This window comes from Vicugna pacos, chromosome 15 (assembly GCF_048564905.1).
Source record: "Vicugna pacos chromosome 15, VicPac4, whole genome shotgun sequence".
Lineage (NCBI taxonomy): Eukaryota > Metazoa > Chordata > Mammalia > Artiodactyla > Camelidae > Vicugna > Vicugna pacos.
The window spans coordinates 31,108,790-31,134,809 of record NC_133001.1 but is presented as its reverse complement, the minus strand read 5'-3'; the positions used below and the strand labels follow the sequence as shown (position 1 = coordinate 31,134,809).

At 37.4% G+C, this 26,020-nt stretch overlaps 1 protein-coding gene across 11 annotated transcripts in view; it reads left to right on the top strand.

Moving 5' to 3' along the window:
- Positions 1 to 26,020, top strand: part of MTA3 (metastasis associated 1 family member 3) — a 168,115-nt gene that overhangs the window by 115,984 nt on the left and 26,111 nt on the right. For all 11 annotated transcript variants that reach the window (XR_001459810.3, XR_012059083.1, XM_006211455.4 and 8 more), the window contains 3 exons: positions 10,249 to 10,437; positions 20,959 to 21,033; positions 22,667 to 22,725. Coding sequence is in view for 9 of the 11 variants with exons in the window: in XM_006211455.4 (XP_006211517.2) it covers positions 10,249 to 10,437; positions 20,959 to 21,033; positions 22,667 to 22,725 (323 nt within the window). In the remaining 2 variants the exon portion in view is untranslated. The remainder of the gene's footprint in view (positions 1 to 10,248; positions 10,438 to 20,958; positions 21,034 to 22,666; positions 22,726 to 26,020) is intronic.

The following is a 26,020-nucleotide window of genomic DNA, read 5'->3' as shown; positions in this document are numbered from 1 at the left end:
AATTATTCATCGTGATTCATAGGATAGTGCTCATTTTCAGTTTGACCACATGCAGCCAACTTATTCTGCACAGCATACTAGAAATTTATAATCCCACAAGCCGTTAAGGACTGTTCACCTTTTTTCATTCATTTCATTACATTGTCTTCGAAACTTGTTATTTTCAGACCAAAATTTTTTTAGTAACCTGATGCCACCTCATTTTAATTTGTATTTTTAAGAATGGAGTAAGATGGAGGTCTAATTTTGTTTTTGTCTATAGGGAAAATTACCCGAACATCTTTTATTGAGTTTGTTGTTTCCTCATGATTTTGTAATCTATTTTATTTCAAGGTCCTAGATGTGCTTAGGATTCTTAATCTGTTCTCTTCTGTTTCATTGATTTATTTGTACGTGCAAAAGCACGACATTATAATAAATTTTGATAGCTGGTAAGACAAATCCCATGTGAAATTTATTTTTAACATATAGTTATCATTTAAAACAGAGTTTTGTACTTTGCCTCCCCTCCACCCAATGTGTTCCCTAACAATATATGTAAACACTTCCTCATATCATTTTAAGAATTGTGCAGTTTTGTTTTTGTTTTTTTTTTCCTGTAATGTTGCCTGATCTTGCCTTGTGTAGATAGGCTATTACTTATGTAGCCAATCTCTTGTGATTTAACATTGTTCTTAGCAGATAATGCTTCCCAGATTATAACAGGGCATGCTCTCCCTGTTGTAGTCCAGCAGATTTCCTCTACACTGAGGAGCAAGAGTGGAAAGCCCGTTCCTGAGATGGGATAGAGCTCTTGTGGCAGTTGGGGCTGATTTGCCCGAAGATGGGTCTGACAGGTGAAGCAGGTGTGTGGGCTCTTGATTTGCAGCTCCAGCGACTCTTTGCTTCCCACTGCTGGTGACTGGCGGGACAGTGGAAGAATTTCTTTTGGTAGAGGGCAGAGTTTCAAGAGTCAGTTTTTTTTTGTCAGTGAAGTTCATTTTAAAGGGGATACAATCTGTATATCTTAATTAGTTTAAATATTATTGTGTGTGTGTGTCTTTTGTGATGCTTGCCTGTTTTGCTCCTTCTAGGCAGGTGCTTTCACACCCTCCAGTGTTTTCATCTCTTCTGTTTCAGTTCCTTTAGGATTTAGCAATTTGGAGGTCACTTTTAAACTACATTATTATCTTAAATTATTTATTATATTGTAATGTTTTTAAACAAAAGTATACTCAGAGGCTTAGGAAACTGTGTTTTGTCTTATTTGTACAGCTGGTTTCAGAGACAGGATTTGGGTCTTGACTCCTACTGAGGCATTCTTTCTACCAGATTACCTCTTCTGTTTTGTTCTTGTTAGAATGGCTTGGGTTTAAACATCATTGTTGTCTGTCTTGGATCAGGCAGCACTGAAAAGTCTGTTCTTTTGTCTGCAACATTTACGTGCCTTGGTTTTCTGCACTAACTACTCTAGGTTCACCTTCACTTGTACTCTTTCTGTATGTTCCTATGTTGAGATTATATTATTTTCAGTTATAAAAATGGATATCTTTTAGAAGTCTTGAAAGCAAGAAGAAGTCATTGCCGTTTGTTATTTCAGATACCGTGACCTGCAGCTTTCATCCTGTTTGCCAAGTGGTATCATGCCTTCTACTTTGGTGTTAAAATATAAGATCTTGAGGCATTTCTATAAAATGAATGGGAGTGGTCAAAATTAATAATATGTTGGTAATGCAAGTTTTGCAGATTGTTTTCCAAAAAGAACATATGAAAGACTGATAAATTGTTTTGTTCCATTAGATGAAAATGGATTCATCTTTGAGTTGAATTTGGAGAGTCAGGTTCTTACTTTTCTTTCAGTGTTTACAGGCCTTTATAGAGCAGGTTAGTACCTTTATCAGGTGACCAGACCATGGACCTGGAGACCGCAGAGAGGGCAGGGTTGTGGAACTGCTGGGTAGCTCATTCATAGCTCGTTCTAGGTGACTTCCTTTGTGGCTTTTCCTGCGAGGACCTCAGTCAGCCTTCAGCCCTCCTAACCCAACACATCTGTTTGTCTAAGACAATTTATGCCACTTGTCAAATCCCCAGTAATATTTTGGGGGCAAATAGTTAAGCTGCATGCAGGATTACTAGATCCAACTTCCTCATTTTGAGATCTGATATACATACATGGCTGGGCCGTGAATTTCAAACACGACTTGTCTAAGACATGTGATAAGATTTATAAGTGTTAAAAAGCATTGAAGCCATGGAGGCTTCATAGATGTCACCCTCATTTCATTAAAATGTAAAGTATGCTTAGTACAATGTGCGAAGAAAAAAGATCAGTTTACAATGATCCCTATGGATACTCGCCCCCTCACTCCCCCAGCATTGTGTACACAAAATCCCCTGGAATAAAGTAAACCCTGGGGTGGTTAGTAAGTAGTAGTTGGTGGCCGGTCTAGCCTGTTCCTTCCTGTTTGTGCTGTTGCTGGAGCAGAGCCTCTGTCTTGGAGAAATGGTAGTTGCATAGCTACTGTATTTCTCTTTTATCTGGACTTTGAGGACTAAAGCAAGTTGGAAGGTAGGATTCTTGCTTAAACTTTTCAAGTTTTTTGCCACCTTAGAAATCTTGTAGGATAGACTGTATTAGAGGTAATGGTTAAGTAACATATAAGACTAGAAACTTAGGTTTCCTGATGCCAAGTCTGGTTCTGAGAAAGGTCGGGCTATGTTGATTTAGTAGGGAGGAAATTGCATGCTGGAGCCTCTCCAATTTCTATATTATGTCTGATCTTTTTGAAATGCAACTTTGATTTTGCTGTCTTCTATCTTAAATCCTTTTAATGGCTTTTAATTGCATTTAGGGTAAAAACTTAGATTTTTAAAACGGTTCCTAGCCCTTGGAAACCACCATTCTACTTTATGTCTCTATGAATTTGACTTCTCTGAGGGGTGTAGAGCTCACTGTGCCATTGGATGTCCAGGTTGGGTGGAAGACAACTGATTTATTGCTGTGGCACAAGTCTTTCTGAGCTTCTATCGGTATTCCAAAAGAAACTGCATTCAGCAGTTTATGTCCCTTCAGTTAAAGTAATGTTTACGAACACTAGGCTCTCCTGGATCTTGTGGGCCCACCCTCACTAGGAGAGAAAGCAGGCGGTGCCTCAGTGTCCTCTTCCAGCCTCCAGAAAAGCTTGTCTCTGAGTTACCATGTGGCATCAACTTGAGGATTAAACAAGGTAATACTTGTAGATCATTTAGAACAGGGTCAGGCACAATGTAAGAGCTCAATAAATAATGTTATTGTTTAGCTGATGATGCATCCCCCTCAATCTTTATTGAGTCTTATACATTTTCTTACTTTTTTTTATAGTATTATTGATTGTTTAAAAAGGGATTTTTATCATGCCATATTTACTGTCATTGTAGTAGATTATCAAGTTTGACTATGGTCATTAGGCTATGGTTAACCATATATTTTAATATAATTGTTACAAGGAAATCACTATACGATTTAAGGATCCCCTTAAAACAAGCTATAATTTTCAGGATAAAAATTTTCCCATTAAAAAATACTTTGAAAAATAAGTAACTTATTTTTCTGATAAGAGAAAGTTGATTTAACCAACAATAGTTTTTTTCTTTTAAAGATTACTTCTAATTTTTTGATTTTTACTTTTTTTTTTTTTTTTAGTGGTGGGGAGGTAATTAGGTTTGTTTGTTTGTTTGTTTATTTTTGATGGAGGTACTGGGAATTGAACCCAGGACCCTGTGTATTAACCAGTGATAGTTTTATTCTTCAGATACTATTTCTTTGTAAAAATGCTAGCTGTTGACCATGCATTTCATCCTTTTTGTGAGTCCTGTTCACATCAGACATTTCATTTAGGGCTTTGAGGGTACTGGGAATTGAGAATATTTCAGAAATCATCGTCATTACATCATTTAAAGAAATTGTACTCAACAGAATATATAAATCTTTTGATTAACATTTTAGGCATCAACTTACATCAGAAATCTGGTCTTCAAAATGAATATAAAATTGATTATATGAGAATTCCTGTAGTTTTTTAAAGCACAGTTTGCTGAAACTTATGAGTATTATCCATGTTTCCTAGACTGTAAAATTAGAATTTGAACTAATGGACTACTACTGCAGTAAAAAAAAAAAAAGTGAAACATGAAATGTCCCTTCCTTCTTCCTTAGACATGTTTCCTTTTTGCCTGATGATCTACTGCAGAGAACTTTAAAATTATATTAAATAAACTTAGAGACATTACAGACTATCCTAAGGGAATTGTTCATATGTGTTAAGGTCTATTTGTCCATCTCTTTAATTTAAGCATCAATTTGTTTTTGTTTTTTGTTTGGGATATATGTCACCTTTTACTTTACTTTTTCTCCCGTGCATTTGACACTAATGTAAGAAACATTAGAAAATAACTGTAGAATTAAACTATGGGGAAATACAATGAATATTCTTGTAACTTCTTTGTCTAAGATTAATGGTGAAGAGATTGGGATTTACAAATTTGAGTTAAGGCTTGCAGTTAAAATTTTTAAAAATTTGTTATTTTTGTATTTAGAGATAATACAAAAATAAGACTTCCTGTATTCCCTTCACCGAGACTGCCCATTTACCACATTTCTTTTATCATTCTTTCCCTATATACATATTATTATTATTCCTGAACAACTTGAGAGTAAGTTACAGAATGGACGTCCCTTTATTGCTAAGTATTTCCTAAAAGAACAAGGGTATTTTCTCACATAACCACAGTATAATTGTCAGATTTAGGAAATGAATATTACTATAGTACTGTTATCTAATCAAGAGGCTTTAATCACATTTGCTGGGTGTCTCAGTAATATCCTTTATGATAAGAGAAAAACTTCTTTTTCTGATTTAAGATCTACGTTAGAATCACTGCTGCATTTAGTTGTCACATCTTTAATTTCCTTCAATCCTGAACAGTTCTTCATTCTTTCTGTCTCTTGTGACTGGCATTTTGAAGAGGATGGGCCATTTACTTTATAGAATGTCCCTCCATTTGGGTTGTGGTTGTTATTTTATTAATAATTAGAATAAGTTTTTATTCAAAAGTCCCTTTTGGTCAGTTATGTCTGAAGATTTTCCATTTTTCTTTTAGGTTTTCAAATTTATCAACATAATTTTTCATAGTAATTTTTAGAGAAATTTTGTGTGCCTGTGGTTATAAGTAGCATTTCATTCCTGTTATTGTTTATATGTGTCATTTCTCATTTTTTCTTGATAGTTTTGCCCAACACTTCTCTTTTATTGTCTAAAAAATGAGATTTTACTTTAGTTGATTTTCTTTAGTGTATGTTTGCTTTCTTTTTAATGTATCTTTGCTCTTCATTTTTTTCCTTCTACTTTTCTTTGGCTTTACCCTGATATTCCTATTCCAGAATTGTAAGACCAGTTTTTAGCCCATTATTTTCATTTATCTACTTTTCTGTTATTAGTATCTAAGATTATAAATGTTCCCCTATATCTTACATATTTTGATATGTAGTATTCATTATTATTTGATTCTAAATATTTCCTAATTTACTTTATAGTTTTACATTTGATTTTGGGTTAATTTCCAAGGAAATGAGGTTCATAAATTTATCTTAATTGCTTTGTGAGTTGTGGTCAGAGAATATGTATGATGCCAGTTATTTTAATATGCTGTGATTTCCTTCAGGGCCAGGAATATAATCCTCCCTAGGATTTTGCTCCCCCGTCTTACCCACTTTCACCTCAGCCTTGTACAAGGCACTCTCCGTTTGATCCGTTCTCTCTTGTAGCAGTCTAGAAAACGCCCTCACGGTCAGCGTGGAAGCTCACCTCTCCTGCTTCCTCTTCCTCAGTTATCTGGCAGTGCAGCTTGTTCACTGGTGTCTTCACACAGTTGTATCATATATTTGGCTTGTGTCTAGAATCACGGCCGGGGGCGAGGGCAGGAGCCCACAGTTATGCTCATGGTAAGTTTGTAATGACATTTAGGGCCATGTGGTTACTGTTGTCTGCCGCCCCTGTAGTTTTCTTATGATAGTAATGGAAAGGAATGAGTACACGTAAGAACATGGCTCTGGTTGTCTTGTAGATTGATTTCCATGAATGACAACTAAGTCTTAACAGATCTGATTATGAATGAGGCATTTTGTTTTGAGTACGATGCATTGAAGCAAAAACTTACAATGGGTGGCATACTTGTCACATATAAAATTTTTTGCCATGATCATGGTTTGAGGTTTATTCATAAGAATTTATATTTCTGTTTGAAAATAAAAATATGCTCATTAATTTAAAAATAGATTTGATGTTCTGAATGCTGTAATTTGTTCTGGACTTACATATGTAAAGTTTTTGTAAAATCCTAACTTGAGCAAATCAGTAGTTAGTATTGAATATATATGGGTATCAGCAGTTGCCAGAATAATGCTACATGTTACAAGTTGGGTTCTTGGGAAACAGGTTTTGAGATGGAGATTAGCATCCTGGAAATTTATTAAGGAGTACCCTTTGGATCAACACCTGTGGAAGAGAAAGGAAGGAGGCAGGATTGAACAGAGGGAGAAGGTGGGCTGTGACACAGTGTGAATGAAGACCTCAGCCTTTACACTGCTGCGTCATTGGATGCAGGCTGCCCCAGGAAGAGGACAGACCTTGGGTGATGAATATTTCTTAAATTGAGATGATTCCAAGAGGAGCAACAGCTGAAGGCTGTCATCTCACAGCACTTCTAGCATGGTGAAAAAGTTCTTAATTCTTAAAGGGGAAAACACAGTATCTATTACACTGCCCAGAATTTCATTGGCTTATAACAACAAGCATTCATTTCTTGTGCATTCCTCTACAGATTGTCCAGGATTCTGCTAAACTACACTGGGCTGGTTTAGGTGTGAAGCTGTAGGTTGGGTCCAGATCTGGTCCATGTATGTCTCAGCCTCTATTGATAAAAGCCACTAGCACAAGTCCAAATGCATAAACTCATGTCAAGGCTCTGTTATGTCACACATCTTAGCATCCAGTTGGTCACACAAATCACGTGGCCAGACCCAATCTCAAGGGAATGGAAGAATACTCTCCTATGGAGGTTCAGGGGAGGGAGTGAATATTTACTGAACAATAGACCAATCTACAATAGTGTGATTCTGCTTAATGAACAAGAGATGAGAGTTCCACTGCCAAGATTTCATTGTCAGTCTTTTTCCTAAAATACTTCTGTTTGTCATCTCCATCTGTTTTAAATGAGATGAAATGTGACAACACCTTCACCACTATTTGGCAGAGAGAACAGCTTGTGCTGAGTTCTTATAATTTTTAAAATTTAGATTTGAGTGGATCTTGTCATGTATATCTGTATCTCTACTGAAAAGATGGTCTCTTTGCAAAACATTTATCTGAAGGGAGGACTTTCAGTTTTTAAGTTCTTTATCTTTTTTTTTTAGTTGAGGTATATATATATAATAAAGTATGTTAAGTACAGTTAGGTCATAGCTTATAAATTTTTATATACGTATGCATCCATATAACCACCACCTAGATCTAGATGAAGAGCAAATTTCCCTTATGCGCCTTTCCAGTCGGTGATTCCCCCCTCTCATGTAGTCATTATTCTGTTTCTCTCATCATCAGTTAATTTAGTTACTTTTCTCAAAATTCTTATAAATGGAATTAGAGTATGTTCTCTTGTATGTCTTACTCTTCAAGTTTTTATCTTAGTTGATAGACAATAAGCCAATTATGTCAAACTTCTATGTCTTTTCACTTTTTTTTATGAATCTTCACTGGGTAGTGTCTCTTCTGTTTTAGGAACTATATTCTGTGTATTATTTACTTAGCTTTTCAGGGTAGAATTAGACTAAACAAAAGTCCATTCAGAAGAAGCTTTTATGTCTGTCAGAAAGATGGAGTTAATATCAATTCCTGGCAAATAATAAAGTAGTCCTCTGGTTTCCTTTGTAAAGTTGGTCATTGATTTTAACAGAATTATCCTTAGGCATCCCACAGTACCTATGTCTGATGGGATGTTTATTTTTCTACGCATCCTGATCGTTACCACACTCCGGGCTGTGGTGTAAATGTGGGTTTTGGAGATTTCATAGCTGGCAGTCAGCTGTAAATTCGACCATTCTTTCCATTTGATTTGTGACACAACACAGGAACTTGTCTTCGAAAAGCAAATCCTTACTTCAGTGTTTCGTAACATAAACACTCTGCAGAACAGAACTTTTAAAACAACCTGATACTTTGAGGCTTTATTAGATAGTAGCCCATCATTGTTTTAAAAGTGCCTATAAAAAGGCATCTTCATTCATCTAATATGAACAAAAGACTGAAAATCCATTCACACTTTGAGTGTTATAATACTCAGCCGAGATAAATGCATTTAATTCTGTGACTTTTGTTTTCAGAGCCACCTGTTCATTACAGAAATTTCTTGTACCTCCTGAGGAATCTCAGCAGCACAGTTACTTCGTATAATTACTGATTTTGAATGCCATTTTTTAGTTAACTCCTGTAAATTTAGGAGTTTTAAAAATAATTGTTATGGAAATATATTATTAATTGAAGTGATCCCTAAGTTCCTGTGCTAAGTAGTTCATAGTTCTAGCATATGCTTTCATAGATCAGTTATCTAGAAACAGTAGTTTCAGGGATGGTGACAGAATGTATAATAGTGTGTATACAGTTAAACTGCTGAATCTGTTAAGTGAGAGGTTAGCTAGAGAAGTAGAGTTTAGTGGATTCTGAAGTTTGCAGAGCGCAAGTGAGGAATAAAGGTCAATTCTAACATTTTCGTAACCTCTGCTGCAGAAAGGTGAGAAGAAATTCACTTGAAAGTTGCACTTACTAGTCCATGATTGTGACACATACAGTGAAAGACTGCACATGGTCAGTGTGGTCTTAGCTGTGATTATAACTAGGAGATTGACAATGAATCCCTACTTTTGTTTTGTGGAATCCAATGACTTATTTTAAGTGAGATGTCAACCTTTGTTAAAGCAGTTGATTACTGTTCCTAAACATGTCCTGAATCCTGCCTTTGGCTTTGTCAACAAATTCATATTCTACACCCTTAATCAGCGTCTTAATGTATCACAGTGTAAATAACATTTTTTTAATGTGTACTTTAGCTAATATTTTTTTTCTCTGTAATAGATGTTAGTTGACATTTGAGCTTATTTTATGTTTTTGTACCAGGTTCGCTGTCCCCTACCAAATATTTTAGGGATCACTTACAAGCTAAATTTTTAAGAAATGTCGCATAGATATGACTCTAAATTTATGAAATTTTAAAATTATCAGAAGATACTTTGTGTAAAAGGTGTAAGACTTGGCTTTCATATACTAGAAAGTTTAAACAGAACCACTCACTTTTCAAGGATTCGATCACCAAACAAATCTGTGCCACACCAATATGCTTATCCAGACACTGACAGAGTGACCGTTCTGTTTTGCAGTTTTCCTGTTGTACATACAAATATGTCTGCATATTATGAATGAAACTTTTTACAGTAAGCTAGACCCAGGGTACTGTCAAAAAGAAGCAGTTATATTATCCTACTCCATCCTTCCTCCTTTCCAATTTCTCTTCAAATCACTGTCCTGTGAAATATATATGAAACCCACACCAGCCTAGCTAGCTGTTCCAAGCAAGCCTGGTTGTCTATTCTTGGTCTTAGAGGATCTCAATCAAGTTACTCTTTTTACAAGCATGTGTAATTTTGTTTGTTTTATTTTGTTTAACATGGATGTGTCGTTTTGACTCACCATCATTCTCCTTTTGTTTTCTATCGATCTCTTATTCTTAGTGTATTGTTCTCGTAACCTGAGAATATCTTTTCTTACTCTGTGGTACGTACCCTGTCTACAGATTTGTCCCTTGTCAAGGAAGGCTGTGCCAGCCTTGTACAATAACTGAAGTGACTTTGGCACTTTTAAACAAGAAGATGGTGAAATTTACTGGGTTCTCATTTTAATACCTGGAGGTCCTAGATCTTCGTGATTAGGTTGCTGTAACTAATGAATGCATTTTTTAAAATACGCACCTTTAAAGGTAGAAATCAACATTTTCATAAAAGCAATACATGATATTTTAAATAAGTAATCTGTTTAACTTTTTCCTAATTTTGTTACTTAAAAATAAATACTAAGTATATTGCTGTTAATTAAGTGTATCATGCATTTTACTATTTCTGTTCTCAAATAATCTAGCAAGGTGGCATTTCTGGCTGATCTTTTCCATTTTGTTTGTTTTCTTTAGTTTCATGCTATGGATACGTTGTATAGGCACAGCTATGATCTGAGCAGCGCAATTAGTGTCTTAGTACCACTTGGGGGACCCGTTTTATGCAGAGATGAAATGGAAGAATGGTCGGCCTCTGAAGCTAGTTTATTTGAAGAGGCACTGGAAAAATATGGCAAAGATTTCAACGACATACGCCAAGACTTTGTGAGTAGAAAATTGTGAATTAAATAAAATGGGATGGGAATATTTTCTGTTTTAAAAATTTGTAAACCTTAGACTATTCATCTGCCAAGCCTGTGACTTAGTAATTTTTATCTGCTCAACATAGAATGAAGGCCAGTCTTGTGGAGGGAGGAATTGTCATTTGTCCTGAGAAGTAATTGTGAGTAAGACCCAGGGTCAGGAGGCCCTGAGTTCTTGCTGTAAACTTTGGCAGTATGAATTCATCCTCTTCACCTCTCTCTGAGTTCCAAGTTTAAAATATGCACAGCTTTTCTAACCATTTGCACTAAATATTTCTTACCTCTGCTTTTTAAGCTTGTTGCTCTCCTTTAGACCCTTCAGCATTTTTCTAGTTGTCTTACTAATCATTGAGCCTGAATTTGATACAGACCTCTAACATAGAAACCACCTGTACCAAGCAGAGTAGGAGAATTTGCTTTATGGGTTTTGGATCTCTGACTCCTCTTAATGATACGCAGTATCTTGCATTTTAAATACCAGGTAATCTTGTCTACTTTTATGTACTTCCTTTGTCTTTGTATTTATGGAATTGAACTCAATTAAGCTCTCAATCTCTTTGAAATGGGGAAATTTCTATTTGAGAAGTTCATAAATAGCTTTCAATAGCAGTCATTCCTTTTTTTTTAAATTATGAAAATGCTTTTTAAATATGAAGTATTTAATGTAAGCTAATCTCCTGCCTTTTATGTTGCTGTACCTTCTTTGAATTATTTCTGAAGGAAAATTGTTACTTACCGATAGAGGTTGATCAATTAAATCTCAAACATGATAATTAAAGCTGTTAGTGTTACTAGCATTTGTTCTGGCAAAACTTCACTCGTTACCCAGATTGTTATATGTCATGGTTTCAGTTTATAGGATGTGCAGCTGAGAATTTAAAATGCATTCGTGGCATTTAGCTTCAGATGGTCAGAATAAGACACCAGTGCAATGTTATTAATATAATATAGTTACACCACTAAATAGAAACTGCAGAAACAAAACGCTGGAGTGAAACTGCTTTTCCCTGCACTGTCAGACATGTTTATTTTATGTCCTAGTAATCATTCTGAACTCAGTTCAACTCATCAGTTGTTTACTGAGTATCTGCAACATACCAGGCCCTCAGGTACACACTAGACATGCAACAGAAGCTGAATGTGGTCCTTCTTCAAGAAATGGTTTCATAGTCAAGATCAAGAGAGAGAAAGATATGCCCTCAAGTGAAATATAATGTAATGATTTCTATTGGTAGGAAGAACAAGTATTATGGGAGTAGTGGGAAGGGAACTGTTAGTTTTGCCTGTCAACTCAGGAGTGGATTCATGGAGTTAACTGGCATTTCAGCTGGACCTCTGGGGTGTAAAGGGAGAAAACAGCAGATTGACATCTATACACTAGCTGTGAAACTTGTAGACAGCACTCCTGGGCACTTAATACAGGACTAGGAAGTAACTCTGAAAGTAGCTTGGTGCAGTGTTCTTAGACATAGAGGTGGGCATTGATAGGAGATAAATAACTGTGTGAAAATTAATATAGCAGCAATAATGCCTTCATGGTCTAACAGAATTCTTGTAAATTTGTGGCATGATGTATATTAGTTTTCCTGAAGTGGTTAAAATGCTTGTCAGTGAGCTAATCCACATTAGATTTGTTGTATTTTGGAGACTGGAATTGGCCACCAGTGTCAAAAACCTTAAAGAAGGTAGAACATCACGAGCCTGGCTGTTCAAAGAGTTTGTGTTTTGTGTAGTTTGTGGTGTTTTTAAACTTATTATCTCTCCCCTCCACCACCCTGTACTTGTAAAGTAATACTAAAATCTACAGACCATGTATGACAAGCCAACGGCTAATACCATACTCACTGGTGAAAAGCAGGTATATGAAAAAGTGTTCAGCATCACTAGTCATCAGGGAAATACAAATCAAAACCACAGTGTGATATTGTCTCATACCTGTTGGCTTGACTATTATTTTAAAATAGAGAGAGAGAGAGATAACATGTTGGTGAGGATATAGAGAAGAATTGGCATTAATTCTTTAAATGTTTGGTGAAGCCATCTAGTCCTGAGCTTTTCTTGGTTGGAAGGTTTTTGATTCAGTCTCCTGACTAGTTATAGGTCATTCACATTTTCTGTTTCTCCAGGATTCAGGTTGTATGTTTCTAGGAATTTATCCATTTTTTCCCTAGATTATCCAATTTGTTTATGTGTAATTGTTCATAGCAGTCTTTTATGATCCTTTATATTTCTGTGGTCTCATTTGTAACGTCTCCTCTTTCACTTCTTATTTTATTTTGGTCTTCTCTCTTCTTAGTTTAGCTAATGGTTTGTCAATTTTGTTTCTCTTTTCAAAAAATCAACTCTTAGTTCATAGATCTTTTCTATTGGTTTTCTCGTTTCTACTTCTTTATTTCTTCTTTGATCTTTATTGTTTCCTTCCTTCTGCTAATTGGAATCACTCTTTTCATTTTTCCCTCCTCTGACTGGGTAATTTCTAATGACCTGTCTTTGAGTTCACAGATATTTCTGCTTGATCAAGTCTGTTGTTGATGTCCTGTATTGTATTTTTCATTAGATTCATTATATCCTTCAGCTTTAGAGTTTGGGTTTTTTAAAAATGATTTCTCTGTCTGTTGAACTTGTTTGTATGCTGTTTTTCTGATTTTGTTGACTTCTCTATCCATATTTTCTTGCAGCTCACTCAGCTTTCTTAAAATAATTCTTCTGAATTCTTTGTGAGGCAAATCCTAGATCTCTATTTCTTTAGGATCAGTTCCTGGAAAGTTACTATGTTCCTGTGAGGGTGTCATGTTTTCTTAATTTTTCATGTTTCTCATAGCCTTTTGTTAATTCTGTCCATTTGATTGAGCAGTCATCTGCAGGTAGGTGCAAGGGTACCAGGTGAGTGAGGTGTGATGATGGTTCTAGCCCCTAGGGAGACCCATTGGCATAGCGCACATTCAGCTTTATCAGCTGAGGTCAGTGTTGGTAAAGATTGCAGGGGTCCTCAGCAACCAAGGCTGTGTGTGTCTACAGTAGCACTGAGGGCTGTTGGGGTCTTCAGTGGCAAAGGTTGCTGCAGACCTCCTGAACTCCCACAAGGTATGTCTTGGGCAAAAGGATCCCTCTTGGTGCTGGATGTGGCTTTGGAGTGCCCTCATGGTAGCAAGTAGTGCCTGAGATGTGAACATGCTCGGATGTGTCCCAGAGCCAGGAGTGGAATATGTGTGCTCACAGGCCTGGAGCTTAGTTTGCTGGCTAGCCCACAGTGTCAGTGGCTCTGGTTCCTGCGATGTGAGCACACGTGCAGCTCTGGGGTCTGGAGTGTGCATGGAGTGGGAGCTGAGGGCTGGCAGCCCTGTCCTGGGATGCGGACACAGCAGCATCTCCCTCTCCAGGAGGCCAGTAGCAGCAGTGGCTCTGAATTACCTCGGGGGCAGAAGCTGCCAGTTCCCTCTGCAGAGCAGGCTGCTGAGATCCACGCCACAGAGTCCCCTGCTGTGAGAATTCTGTAAATATGATAGCATATTTTTCTCACATTCATATTTTATGCTTATTATCACTGTTTAAATTCTCCTTCTATTTTGCCTTTTCAACTAGAGCCTTTGTTATATTATATTAATATAACATTGTGTTAATATAGTCTGTAGCTGGCCAGATTTGGATTTCCTTGTTGTTCTGGTTACCTTCAATACACCACTGTGTTGGAAGGCCTACTATTTCATGTACTCCTACATCTTTGAACCTCACAGGGCCCCAGAAGCTTAACTGAGTTTCTCCATTCTTGCCAGATATGCCCCTCACCTAGCAGAAAACTCACCCGACCTGGTTACTTCATCTAGCACCCTACCCAGTCTTCAACCTAATGAGTTTCACTACCCTGCCAGCATGCAGAGTTATTGAAACAAGCCAATCACATCCTGCTGTGGGGACTTTCTTCCAGAATGAGGGCACAGCTCTCCTCGTTACACAAAGCCTCACTTCCACTGCTCCTGCCGGCTCACTTTTCTCAAGTGCAATTCCCGTGCAGCCTTACATGGTGTGCAGTGTCCTCTTCTCCAGGACTGCAAGTATATGTGACTAATAAGCTGCTGTCAGCCTCATCTGTTTTGTCTCCAGTGTCGTATGTTGTATGTCTAGCCATCCTGCACTGTTTTGAAGGGCGGGTCCTTCCCTCACTGAAGGGGTGAACAGACTTCTAAGTCTATGCTTAATGTGGGACTCGGATAGCAGAGGGGTTTTTCAGTGTTCCCCTACCAGCCTCAGCAGGCCTTGCACTACAGAGCCTCTCCCCACATTTTTGCCCTTCCCCTAGTGGTAGAATGGTGTTGCAGGTTCATGGTGTGAGGGCACAGGGGGTTTCTTAGTTGTGCTGTTTTAGCCCAGTCTTGGGCAGGCTTTGTGTGCCTGAGTCTCAGGGCTGGAGCTCCCACAGCATTTCTGCTCTTCCTCCAGCTCTCTTGTGGCAGCCAGTCTCTGTCTTGTGTAGCCTTTTATTCGCAGGGGTTCTTGGATGTGAGCTAATTTCCAGTCCCCCTCCATTGACCACTGCACTTTGCCTGGGACTTGGGGTGAGATGGTTTCTAGTCCCTTTCAGATGGCAGACACTTTTGCTTCATATGAAAGGAGGATGTAAGAGAAGGATCTGGGAAGCAAGGGGTTTTCGGCCTGGTCCCCCTGTGGTAGCTGATCACCATTGTGCACACCCACATCACCACCAGTGGGCACTTTCTTAGTTCTCTTGCCCTGTCCAAGTTCTTCCTGCTGGACACCTGATGGAGGAAAGGGAGTGTGGCAGTTTCCTTGTGCACTGCTTTATATAGCTTCATCTGACAGAGTATAATAAGTTTTGTTTTCATTCCTTCAGAGTATTTTTTTCATTTTTCCCTATGATTTCTTTTTTGACCCATGGATTATTTAGAAGTAAGTTTCCCATATTTGTGGGTTTCCCCCATATATTTTTCTGTTATGACTTCCAGGTTAATTCTGCTGTATTTAGAAAACATAACCCCAAAGCCACAAATTTTACATTTTAGAGATTTGATTGATTTTGACCCAGTATATGGTTTATTATGGTGAATGCACCGTGTGTTCTTGAAAGAATAGATATTTTGCTGTTAGGTAGGATGTCCTGTAAATGTTCCTTAGGTCAAGTTTACCCATAGTGTTCAAGTCTTCTGGAGCCTTACTGATTTTTCTGGCCACTTGTTATATTACTTCTTGAAAGAGCGATGTAATAGAAGTCTCTACCTATAATTGTGGATTTTTCTATTTTTCTTTTCAATTGTATTAGGTTTTTGCTTTAAATATGTTGAATCTCTGTTATTAGTTACATACACATTTAAGATTGTTAACGTTTCATATGAATTGACCCTTTTTTCTTTACATCATGTTTCTGTATCCCTGCTAATATACCTTGTGGTGAAGTCTACTTTTTCTCCTACTAATTCCCACTCCAGATTTATTTTGTTTCCAGGTATTTCTTGTTTCCATCCTTTTACTTTTATTTATGTCCAGAGTGGGCTTTTTGTAAACAGGGTACAGTTAGATTATTATTTTTTTAACCAATCTGACCATCTCTGCCTTTTATGAGGAGTGTTTAGACCACTTACCTTTAATATAACTACCAGTAATATAATAATTATCAGTTTAAATCCACCATCTTATGCGAATTTTCCATTTATCCCACTGTTCTTTGTTCTTTCTCCTTTTTTTCTCTCTTTATGATTCCCATTTCACCTCTACTAGTGGTTTATTAAACTTTTTTTAAAAGACAGGTTTACTGCACGTATCTTTAACATACCATATTCTACCTTTGAGTCAAATACTGCTTAAATCACATAGATTATAAGAACCATGAAACAGTACACTTTTAGCTCCTCCTTCCCATTCTTGTGCTTTCATTGTCATATATTTTATTTCTGCCCATGTTCTAAATCCCACAGTACATTATCACTATTTCTTGCTTTAGATAATCAGTAATCTTTTAAAGAGATCCCCCCAATATTTATTTATTTATTGTTATTAATTTTTTAAAAATTTACCCTTTTTGCCCCCTCTTCATTTCTTTGTGTAGATTCACATTTTCATCACCACTAATGGATTCCTCAGGTTTCTTGCTCTGGTCCATTTCTTTCTAGACACCTGATAGAGATCTATGGCAAATAGATTTGGATTCCCCTTGTGTCTAGAGCTTCCATGGATGCTAAACAGTTGTCCTAGCCCACTGTTGACCTTTAATAAAATTTAGTAAATTTTGTTGCTGTTCTTACCTTCATTTTTATTGGTCATCTGTTTCTTTTATGCTTTGCCAAAGTAAAAATAATTTGAGTCCTGTCTCTCCTCAGGGTGACTTGGGAATTTAGTGCAGTTTATTGTCTTGTAATTTTAGCTCTCTGATAGAGTAAAGTATTGGTATAGTTTTGCAAAATATCTGATTTTTTCTCACTGTTAGGGTGGGAAAGACATTCTCTTGTGGATTTCTACATCCTAAGCAGGACCTGACATAATGCAGAGGAATCTGGAAAATTCAAAGTGCAAATTGGCGAAGTCCTCTCTACATACAATGAAGTCCTTCGCCATAGAAACTCCTTTCAGCAAAGGGTATTTCCTACCTGTTATGTCATTTAGGCTTCAGTTGCAGGTAACAAAATTATAGGAGCTGTTTTGAACAGAACACCCGCAGAAGTGGTTCCACAGATGATTACCTTTGCCCCATATGGAAACTAAAAAGCTCCTGGGTTAACTTCTGCTCCAGGATCACCCTTCTTTAACCATGATTTTGAGATCAGGAGACCTCTAGCAGAGCCGTTGACTCTAGAAAGATTTACACCTCCTACTTCTGCTGCAGCAAAATGAATCCCTTGTGCACCATCTGCTCTATCCCTGCTTAATCACTTGTGAATTTTGGTCTTATTCACACACGTCTGATTGGCAGAAATAAATCACAGAGGATTCTTGGGGAGATAAAACGTTTAGATTTCTAGCCTTTGTGGTATAAGAAAGTGAACTAGAAGGAAGTCAAAAAGGATACTGAGCAAGTCATAGAGACAACAGAATCCATTTGAGTAAGCTAGTTGCAGGAGAAAGAAATTGTCTAAAGGGGTATTAGAAGGCCAACAGAGCTCCAGGAAGGCCAGGGATCCACGTTTTAATGCTTCACATCCAGAATTTGTGAAGCCAAGAGCAGTATCTAACCAGCAACGGCATCTCTGTCAGCAGGAACCCCACACAGCATCTGCTGCCTCTGCCTCCAGTCTTGCGTGACTCTGTTCTACCTTGACACTGTCAGTAAGTGCCACGTATCTGGGATCTAGTCTTAGAACACTCCACTTGTTACCAGTTTTTGTATTAGAGTGCTTTTGATTATAAGTGAGAAAAACTTAACCTCATATAGTTTAGAATAATGAATAGATGGTTTGGTTATATTAGTCAGGGTTCTTAGTTGCTAAGTACCAAATTCACTATATCTAATTTAAGCCAAAAAGCATATGGGATATTAGGTTCTCATAAAATCTTTGGGAAGACTAGAGAACCAGGTTTGGATGCTACACTTCCAGAAACAGTGGATAACCCTGTGCTCTCTGCTGCTTGGAATCCATGATGTCAAACATGGAGGTAGAAAGATCAACACAGATGCCCCAGAAAAGTATGGTATCTCAGCTCTGTTCTTGCCAAACTATCCAGTCTCCCCTCATGCAGCCTTATCCGCATGTTGCTCACTTATATCTAAATGTCACTCGTGTTTGTCAGCTTGGTTAAATCTGGCCCATTAGTCCAGATCCTTGTTCAGGAGTATCTGGGGAAAAGTGAAGGTCAGCTAGAAGTGGGTTGGAAATGGATATACAGTTTCTGCCACCACTTGCTTCTTTGACTGCTTAGCATCCATCCTTGCCTTCTGTAATGCTTCTTTTCCATACATCAACTTTTGAACAATAGTAATTATCCTTGAATCATTCGAATATATGGTACTGTTTCCTCCGATGGGGAGGCTTGATATCACAACATCTGTCTCTGGTTGATGCTATTTCCTCCTCTGGTTTTAGTCATAACCCTGTCTTTATAGCTTGTACTTTCTGCATTAAGTTATAAAGGTAAGAAAACCACCACCAACAGACCTTATATGAAAATAGAAAGGGAATTGGATACAGGAGGTAAATAATTACACTGGGCAAGGAAAGGAATAAAGATAGCTCCTTTAATTTTCCTTTCTCCATTTGCAGAACTCTTCTGAGGCCTTTGCTGTCATTCAAAATAGGACCCCTACCTGCCTTTCCCTTGGTATCTTGGTTGACCAGAGTTCTAGTGGGGTGACCTAAACCTTCATTTCTGAGGTTCTGAGCTCTGGGTTAGGAGCCATGTTCTGTGGCAATAAGTCTGTGTGTGATATTGCAGAAAAGGCATATCATATCTAGAACAATTGTGTATTCAATGAGAACAGATAGCTGTTATTCCAGGATGCTGAGTCTAATTGAACTGACATGTTACCAGGAATATGCCATGTTGGAGGCCCAGTGTCTGTGTTCCTTGCAGATTAGATACTTAGAGTAATCAGATCAGATTTGCTAAGAGGACATCCATGTGGTGACATAAATGTATAAACTGTCTCCTTACTTCTGTGTCCATTTTGTATAGGTGTCCTTTGAGCAATCTTTGAGTGGCTAGGGAAAGAGGCTGACTGATAGACATGAAGAAGAACCAGCTTATCCAGCCGATGAACGAGAAACCTCCTCTACAGAGGAGGCTTTGTGAGCGTGGGGGCTCAGATATACTCACGCTCAGGCCCACCCTCAGATGTCTGTCCCACAAACCTCTTTTCTAAACCTCATTGTTACAAGTCCTCTGATTCCTTTCAACTCCCCAATCGTTGTGACAAGTAAATAACCATCGTCCACGGATGGGCATGGATTAGCACCTCTCCTGCAACTCAAAGTAGAAAAGCAGATGTCCACTCAAACGTTCTGGCTTCCAGGAGGCTCTTCCTTCTTCACTGTGCTTCAGAATCACTCCTGCTCTGGGCTGAAATGCTGCAGCAGTATAATAACCATGGAGAGCCATCTGCCACATTCAGAGTTTTTCCTCCGCAATTGACATGTCTGTGGAACTTCCATGAGACCAGACTGAGGGCTGAGGGAGAAATGCCACTGCCTCAGGAGTAGAGACACTGAACCATGCCCCGTACTCCTCCTGGATGAGGAAGAGTGGTGGTCTGAGTACAGCTGAAGAGGATTTTGTGGCTTAGATGAAATCTGGCTCATGGGAGGCTCAGGTTACACCATTGCTTGGTTTTCTTTTCTCAGGCTTCCAGGTAAATTGCGTGTCACACAAAGAAGAATAGTTAGGAGATAAAGAGGTCTTAGCTTGCTTAAAACCCTAGGAGGCTGTTCGGTAACTGTCCTGTGAGGTTTTGCTGCGGTTGGCTCCTTTCACCATCCCTCACTTTCAGCTCCATTAGATTGCTTGTTAAATTGGAGAAAATTGTATTTGCTTTAACTGCAATCCAAATACCAGCTGTGACAATCTGTTCCTGTAAGGAGACCACATTAGTTGAAGTTGCCACCCAATTAAGCTTAAAATAATTGCCTTTTTCTAAACTCCATTTATTTTCTCTTCAGGCCAACCAGGTGAGTTAAATGCAGAGGTGATAGGAATGGCATAGATGCTGTCCTTGAGGGTCACAAAGAGACCCCCAGCTGCGCCACGGTCTGGGAAGTACTGCTTTAACTCTCTAACCCCAGTGGTACATTAGGGCAAGCTAGATGGGAGGCAGAGTGCCGAGTCATCTACCCATAAAATCTGCCACAGCAGCTAAAACTGAATGTCACCAGTCATTTTGTTTGAAGTTTTGATCTGCCCTGATTTGCATCTTGGATGACTAACAGATCTCCTGTTGCAGGGGAACATACTGAATATATTCTTTATTTGTGGGTCTCATATGTAGAGACTCATTTGTCCATTTTTGAATAATTATGGCAAACAGCAAAGGCAGGCTTCCTATTTTTCTAATATGAACTACACCCGGCTATGTTCTTTTTCAGAGATTTAGGTTTTCATTTTATTTACAACAAAATAGGTCTAAATAGAGCAGTTTTGAAAAGGATGAGAAATATGCCAGAGACCAAATGACATCTAGTTGTAGGTGGCATCTTTGCAAGTTAAAGAACTCAGGCCCAATCTATTTAAATATCATTTCTAAAAGTTGTACTTTAACCCCACCTATACTCTGAGAAAAACTTTTCTGAGTAACTCATGAAATATTATCAGTCATAAGGCTTATTGTTTTTAACAAAATGGAGTTGAGAGAGATGGAATGTGTTGTCTCTAGCTGAGAAGAACTTGTTTGGGGACCATTTACTAAGAAGTAATTTCAGTTTTCTCAAACATTTCTTTCAGAATGCATCTTCCATGTGGATATTTGCCTCATTATTGTAAAGAAGTGATTTTAAAGGAAAACAGTTTCTACAGTAGCTTGTTTTCATTATCATGTTAAATATTTTTTCAGCTCCCTTGGAAATCGTTGACTAGCATCATTGAATATTATTACATGTGGAAAACTACTGACAGATACGTGCAGCAGGTGAGTTTAATTTGTTTGCTTTATCCTTTCTAGACCATTTTAAACTACATGATTTCATATCTTTATTATTTTGAGATTTTAGTCTTAATATTTTCTTCAGAGTCCATTATGATAAATATTTTGAAAAGATGGCAGGGAAGGGTACCACTAGAGAGGTACTGTTTTCCTTGCAGGTGCCTGGTCCTTTATCTCTTTGTGAGTATTCTTGACGGGAATGACTTGAGATGTGTAAAAGAGCCTCTGAAACCTCCTCATGTGTGATATCTGTACACCCCTAAGTCTTTGATCTTAACTGTGGTAGTTGGTCTTTATCAGTTTGATACTTTGGTACTGTACATAAATTTTTCTCCAAAAATTTCTCTAAAAGCAGGGAATCACTAATTTTTTTTAATGCTTCCCAAATGTCCCAAATTGAGTAATCCTCTCAGTTACCTGTTTTGAGTAATATTACTTCTGTAGAAAGGTACAATTTCCTGAAGTGACCTTAGTCAGTACTTGTTTTTATATTCTTCTGGTCACATGTCAGAACTAGTAAAGAAAGGGGCAAATATATTTAACACAGACATTATTTTTCCAAAGTATGTGATTGGATGCTATAAATATACAATTGAAGGATCACTTTAAAAATTACCATAGTGAGTTGTTGAGACTGTGAATATTGAATAGATACCCATGGCTTGTTAGATTTCTAGCATCAACACCATATATAATTCAAAAAGTGTTTATTTCAAACATCTTAGGTAGCTGTGAAGACCATGTGCTCAGGGAGCCTGGGTAATTCAGAGTAAAACGATTTCCTGCAGATGGTGGAGATGATGGCATTATGGATGGTTGAAATGTGTTTGGAGAAAATTATTTCCAAATATTCCAGTTCCTTCTTTAAAAGTTTTGTATCCTTAAATATTTCTGTTTCCTTCTCATTGAGAAAATGAAGGATTGCATTATATGCTTTCTATTCTGATCTGTCTTAATTTTGGATGTCTACCATACTTATTTTTCTTCCCTATTTGCATTTGTTATTATGTTGCTCAATCTCTGGACTTGATCATATAATAAAAATTTTCCCCATTCCTTTCCTTGCATTTGGCTCTTAATTGGTTCCTAAAAATGTGACATGAGTTCAGCCAAGCTTTAAAGTACACCGACTATCTCCCAGCACTTGAGGGTAGATGCTTGTTTAATTGGACTTAGATTAGTTAGTCTCTTTCTTTTGCATGGACTTTGGAAACTAATCATCTGAATGATTTTCTAAAAGCAAAGATTATTTGTGTTTTTTTCCTCCCAGAAAGGTAGAAAAGAAACAAAATAGAAACAAAATTTGAAAAGTAAAAATGGTTACTTTATCTGTTCATCCATTCATGGAAGAATGGATAATAGAGTTGTTCATTATTTTACTTTTTAAATTTATGTCTAAAATGTTGTTAATACTTGGGAGTTCTGTACCTCAGAATTTTTAGTATCTTTTCTTTCAAATTACTGCACTTTAAGAATATACACATGAAAGAAAAGCTCATCTTAAAAGGCAATTTTTGAATTGTGCTTTAGTATTTTATTTTCTTGTGGATTTTTAAAACGAATTAGTAATAATTACTAGACATTGTGTGTAAAATATTTTATCTGTCTTTTGAATTAGAAACGTCTAAAAGCAGCAGAAGCTGAGAGTAAACTGAAACAAGTGTATATCCCAACTTAGTAAGTAATGGAAATCTTTTAAATTTTTTGCCTTGGAATTAATTCTGTCAGAAACAAAATATGTACATTTGGTCAGTTTCAGCCAAATTTGAATTTCTTTATGTACCTTATTTTCTTCCACTATAAAACACAGTTTGCTTTCCATTATAATGCCACTACAATGATTTTTTAGAAAGAAAAATGGTTAGTGGGAGTATCCCCAAGTAGACTAACAAAAGGACAAGAAGAAAAAACCATGTACCATATTTATATCAAAGCTGCAGGGAAAGTGTTAGAAAACTAACCTATGAAACTATTATTTGAAGCAAATATGTTTCAGAAAGCTAACATCTTTTGAAACTTCTATATTGTATAATGTATTTTGTTGGGTTAGTGTGCATTGCTCTTTTGAGGTATGTTGTTTATTTGATTGAGGATTTTACATTATTTGCTTGGGAAAGGTCAGGGAAAGCAATTAGAACCAAACTTTGTAAATATTGGTTAAGTAATAAACAGACTTCGATTGTTTCAGATGCCTAGCATTCTATCATTATTATCCTTTGAGGTTAGAAATCATTGTCATATCAAGATGAATGCCAGTTTTCTTTTCATTAAATCAATTATCTTTGTTTGAGGTCTTTAGATTTTGACAGTTCACTTGTTCAAGAAAATTTAGTTTATTGAGCACAATGTATGTAGTGCTATCCTAGGTTCTTTGCTGATTAAAATGAAATTTACTACAGAGTTCTGTGTATTGATTCAAGATTTTTCCCCTTTTGAGCTCAGTACACTTGTTTTATACCTAGCCTTTTGATTGCTAAATTTTGATACAGTAATACATATTTTTATACGTAGGAGTCTCATGGACAATGAATTGTGGTATTTCTTACGAATCGTTTATCTCAAGGCAGAAAACATGTAATTTACACAGTCCATAATTTTTATTCAGAGCTGTAATGTCCCTTCTGCAGAGTGGTTTCTAGTATTTTAGTAAATTACGTAATTTATTTGACTAATTTTTGAAAGAACAACCCTCCAAAGAAAAAATTGTTGTGGAAGTAGGGGAAGTATATAGTTCAGTGGTAGAGTGTGTGCTTGGTGTGCACGAGGTCCTGGGTTCCATCCTGGTGCCTCTGTTAAGGGGGGGAAAATCTGTCGTGATTTCTGTGTCTTAGATTTTCAAAAGCACACCAGCTTTCTTATACTTTGCAGGTCTGTCACATCAAAGGAAAGGTACATTTGACCAGTTTTCACCAAGTAACCCAGATAATTATTTCTATTCTGTTTTACATTGACTTTTGGAGTCTTGATCTAAGTCAAGGACCAGTGTGCAGACCAAATCTGACCTGCCACCAGATTTTATAAATGAAGTGTTATTGGAACACAGCCATGTTCATCCATTTATGTACTAAGTCTCCTTTTGTGCTACAATGGCAGCATTCAGTGGTTGTGACTGAAATTATAATACCCACAAAGCTTAAAATATTTACTCTGCCAACCCCTGATGAAAGTGAATGATTTTTAGAGATTGAGATGGAGTTTCTAATGATACTTTTTCTAAAGGTAATATAAATCATATATGTAAATAGAATATATGTAAATAGAAGTTATGAATCTGTATTGTTGAGTTGGATAAGAATCTGAGTTCTTTGAAGAATTAATTCTGAAACATTATTTTAAGACAAATAATAGATTAAGAATTGTTTTATACTGTCACTCTTTCGAGTCTGCAGTCTCCTGTATGCAAGCACTCTGTTCAGTACTGTTCAGTTAAGAAGACAGGTTGTCTTTCTGGAGCCTACATTCTATTGTGGGGGAGACAAGCCAAACAGCTAGTCACCCAGTGTGGTGAGTACTGTGTTGGAGAGGAATAGCTTTTGTGAGTGCATATGCTAGGAGACCACTCTCAGTTGATGCTGTCAGGAAAGATTCCTTGAGGAGGTGAGTTTGCGTGAACTCTGGACGAGGAGGAAGAGGAGGAATTAACCATGTGATAGAGGCTTTCCAGGCCAAAGGGATCATGAGATGGGAAGGGACAGAACATAGTTAAGGAGCTGAGAGAAAGGCAGTGGGGCTGGTGTGAAGAGAGAGTGGTGAGCCATGGGAGGCCAGTATGGTAGGTAAGGGCCAGGAGTTACTCATCTGATGAACAGCGGAAATGGATTTTAAACAAGGAAGTGTCATGATCAAGTTTGTATATACTTTATGATCACTGGCTGTATTTTAGAAAGTGGTATGGGGGAGGGGAGAGTGGCTGTAAGGAGGCCAACAATGAAGTTCTTGGAGAGGAAAGTTGGACCTAGAGCTGTGGCCTGGAAATGGTGTGCTGCTTAGAGGTGACTGACTTGTATGGAGGGATAGAGGGGAGATGTCAAGTTGAGTCCCAGGTTTCTGGCTAGCACAGCTAGGGGAATTGCTTTGCTGGTCACCAAAAGAGGTGTTGAATATGCTGTTGGATATATTGGTCTTAAACTCGGGAAAGTTATGGGCTAGAGGTACAGATTTGAGCTTCATCCACATATAATATTGTGCTTAAAACTATGGATGAGATTTCTTAGGAAGTAATGAGGAAAAAGGCTTTGGACCAAACTTGAGTATTTCTTGGACCAAATCTAGTATTTCTGTATCAGGTAGAGTATAGTAACCAGGTGAGTACATTATCACACAAGTTGAGGGAGAAGTATGTTTCCAGGAGGGAAAGAGGTTAACAGCATCAAATGCTAGTGAAAACTAGCCAGGGAATTTAGCAACATAGAGGTCGTCGGTGATCTTCAGTGTAGTGCTGAGGACTGCAGACAGTGAAGGTTGGAAACTCAAGATAACTGGCCAGAAAAGGCAGCCGAGGGAGAGTTCTTGGCTTTGAGGGGTGAGTTGGGATACAGTAATGAAAGTTTTTTAAATAGGAGAAATATGTTTACAAGTTAATGAGGAGGGTCCAAGAAAGAGAATCAGTGTACAAAGTTCTCAAGAGGGCAGAAGGGGTGGAATCTGGAGCACAGACGAAGAGAGGAAAAGTTTGGGCATTAGCTAAAGGAAGGGCAGTTTCATATAATGCAGCTTTAAAAGTTTTTTTTAAATATATTTATCTTACAGTCAAAGTTTATTCAGATGGTCACATTGACATCAGCCATTTGTCCCCTGAGAATTAATCTGTAGGTACCTGGTTTTACAAAACATTTTAAGTGGTTCACATGTCTACATTCAGTCTTTGCACGCTCATTTTCCTTTTGTGATGATTAGAATTAAGGTCAGTGTTTTATTCAGTCGAACAACATTCTAGATTCAATTGAATAACTAAAGTCATGTTTACTCTCAT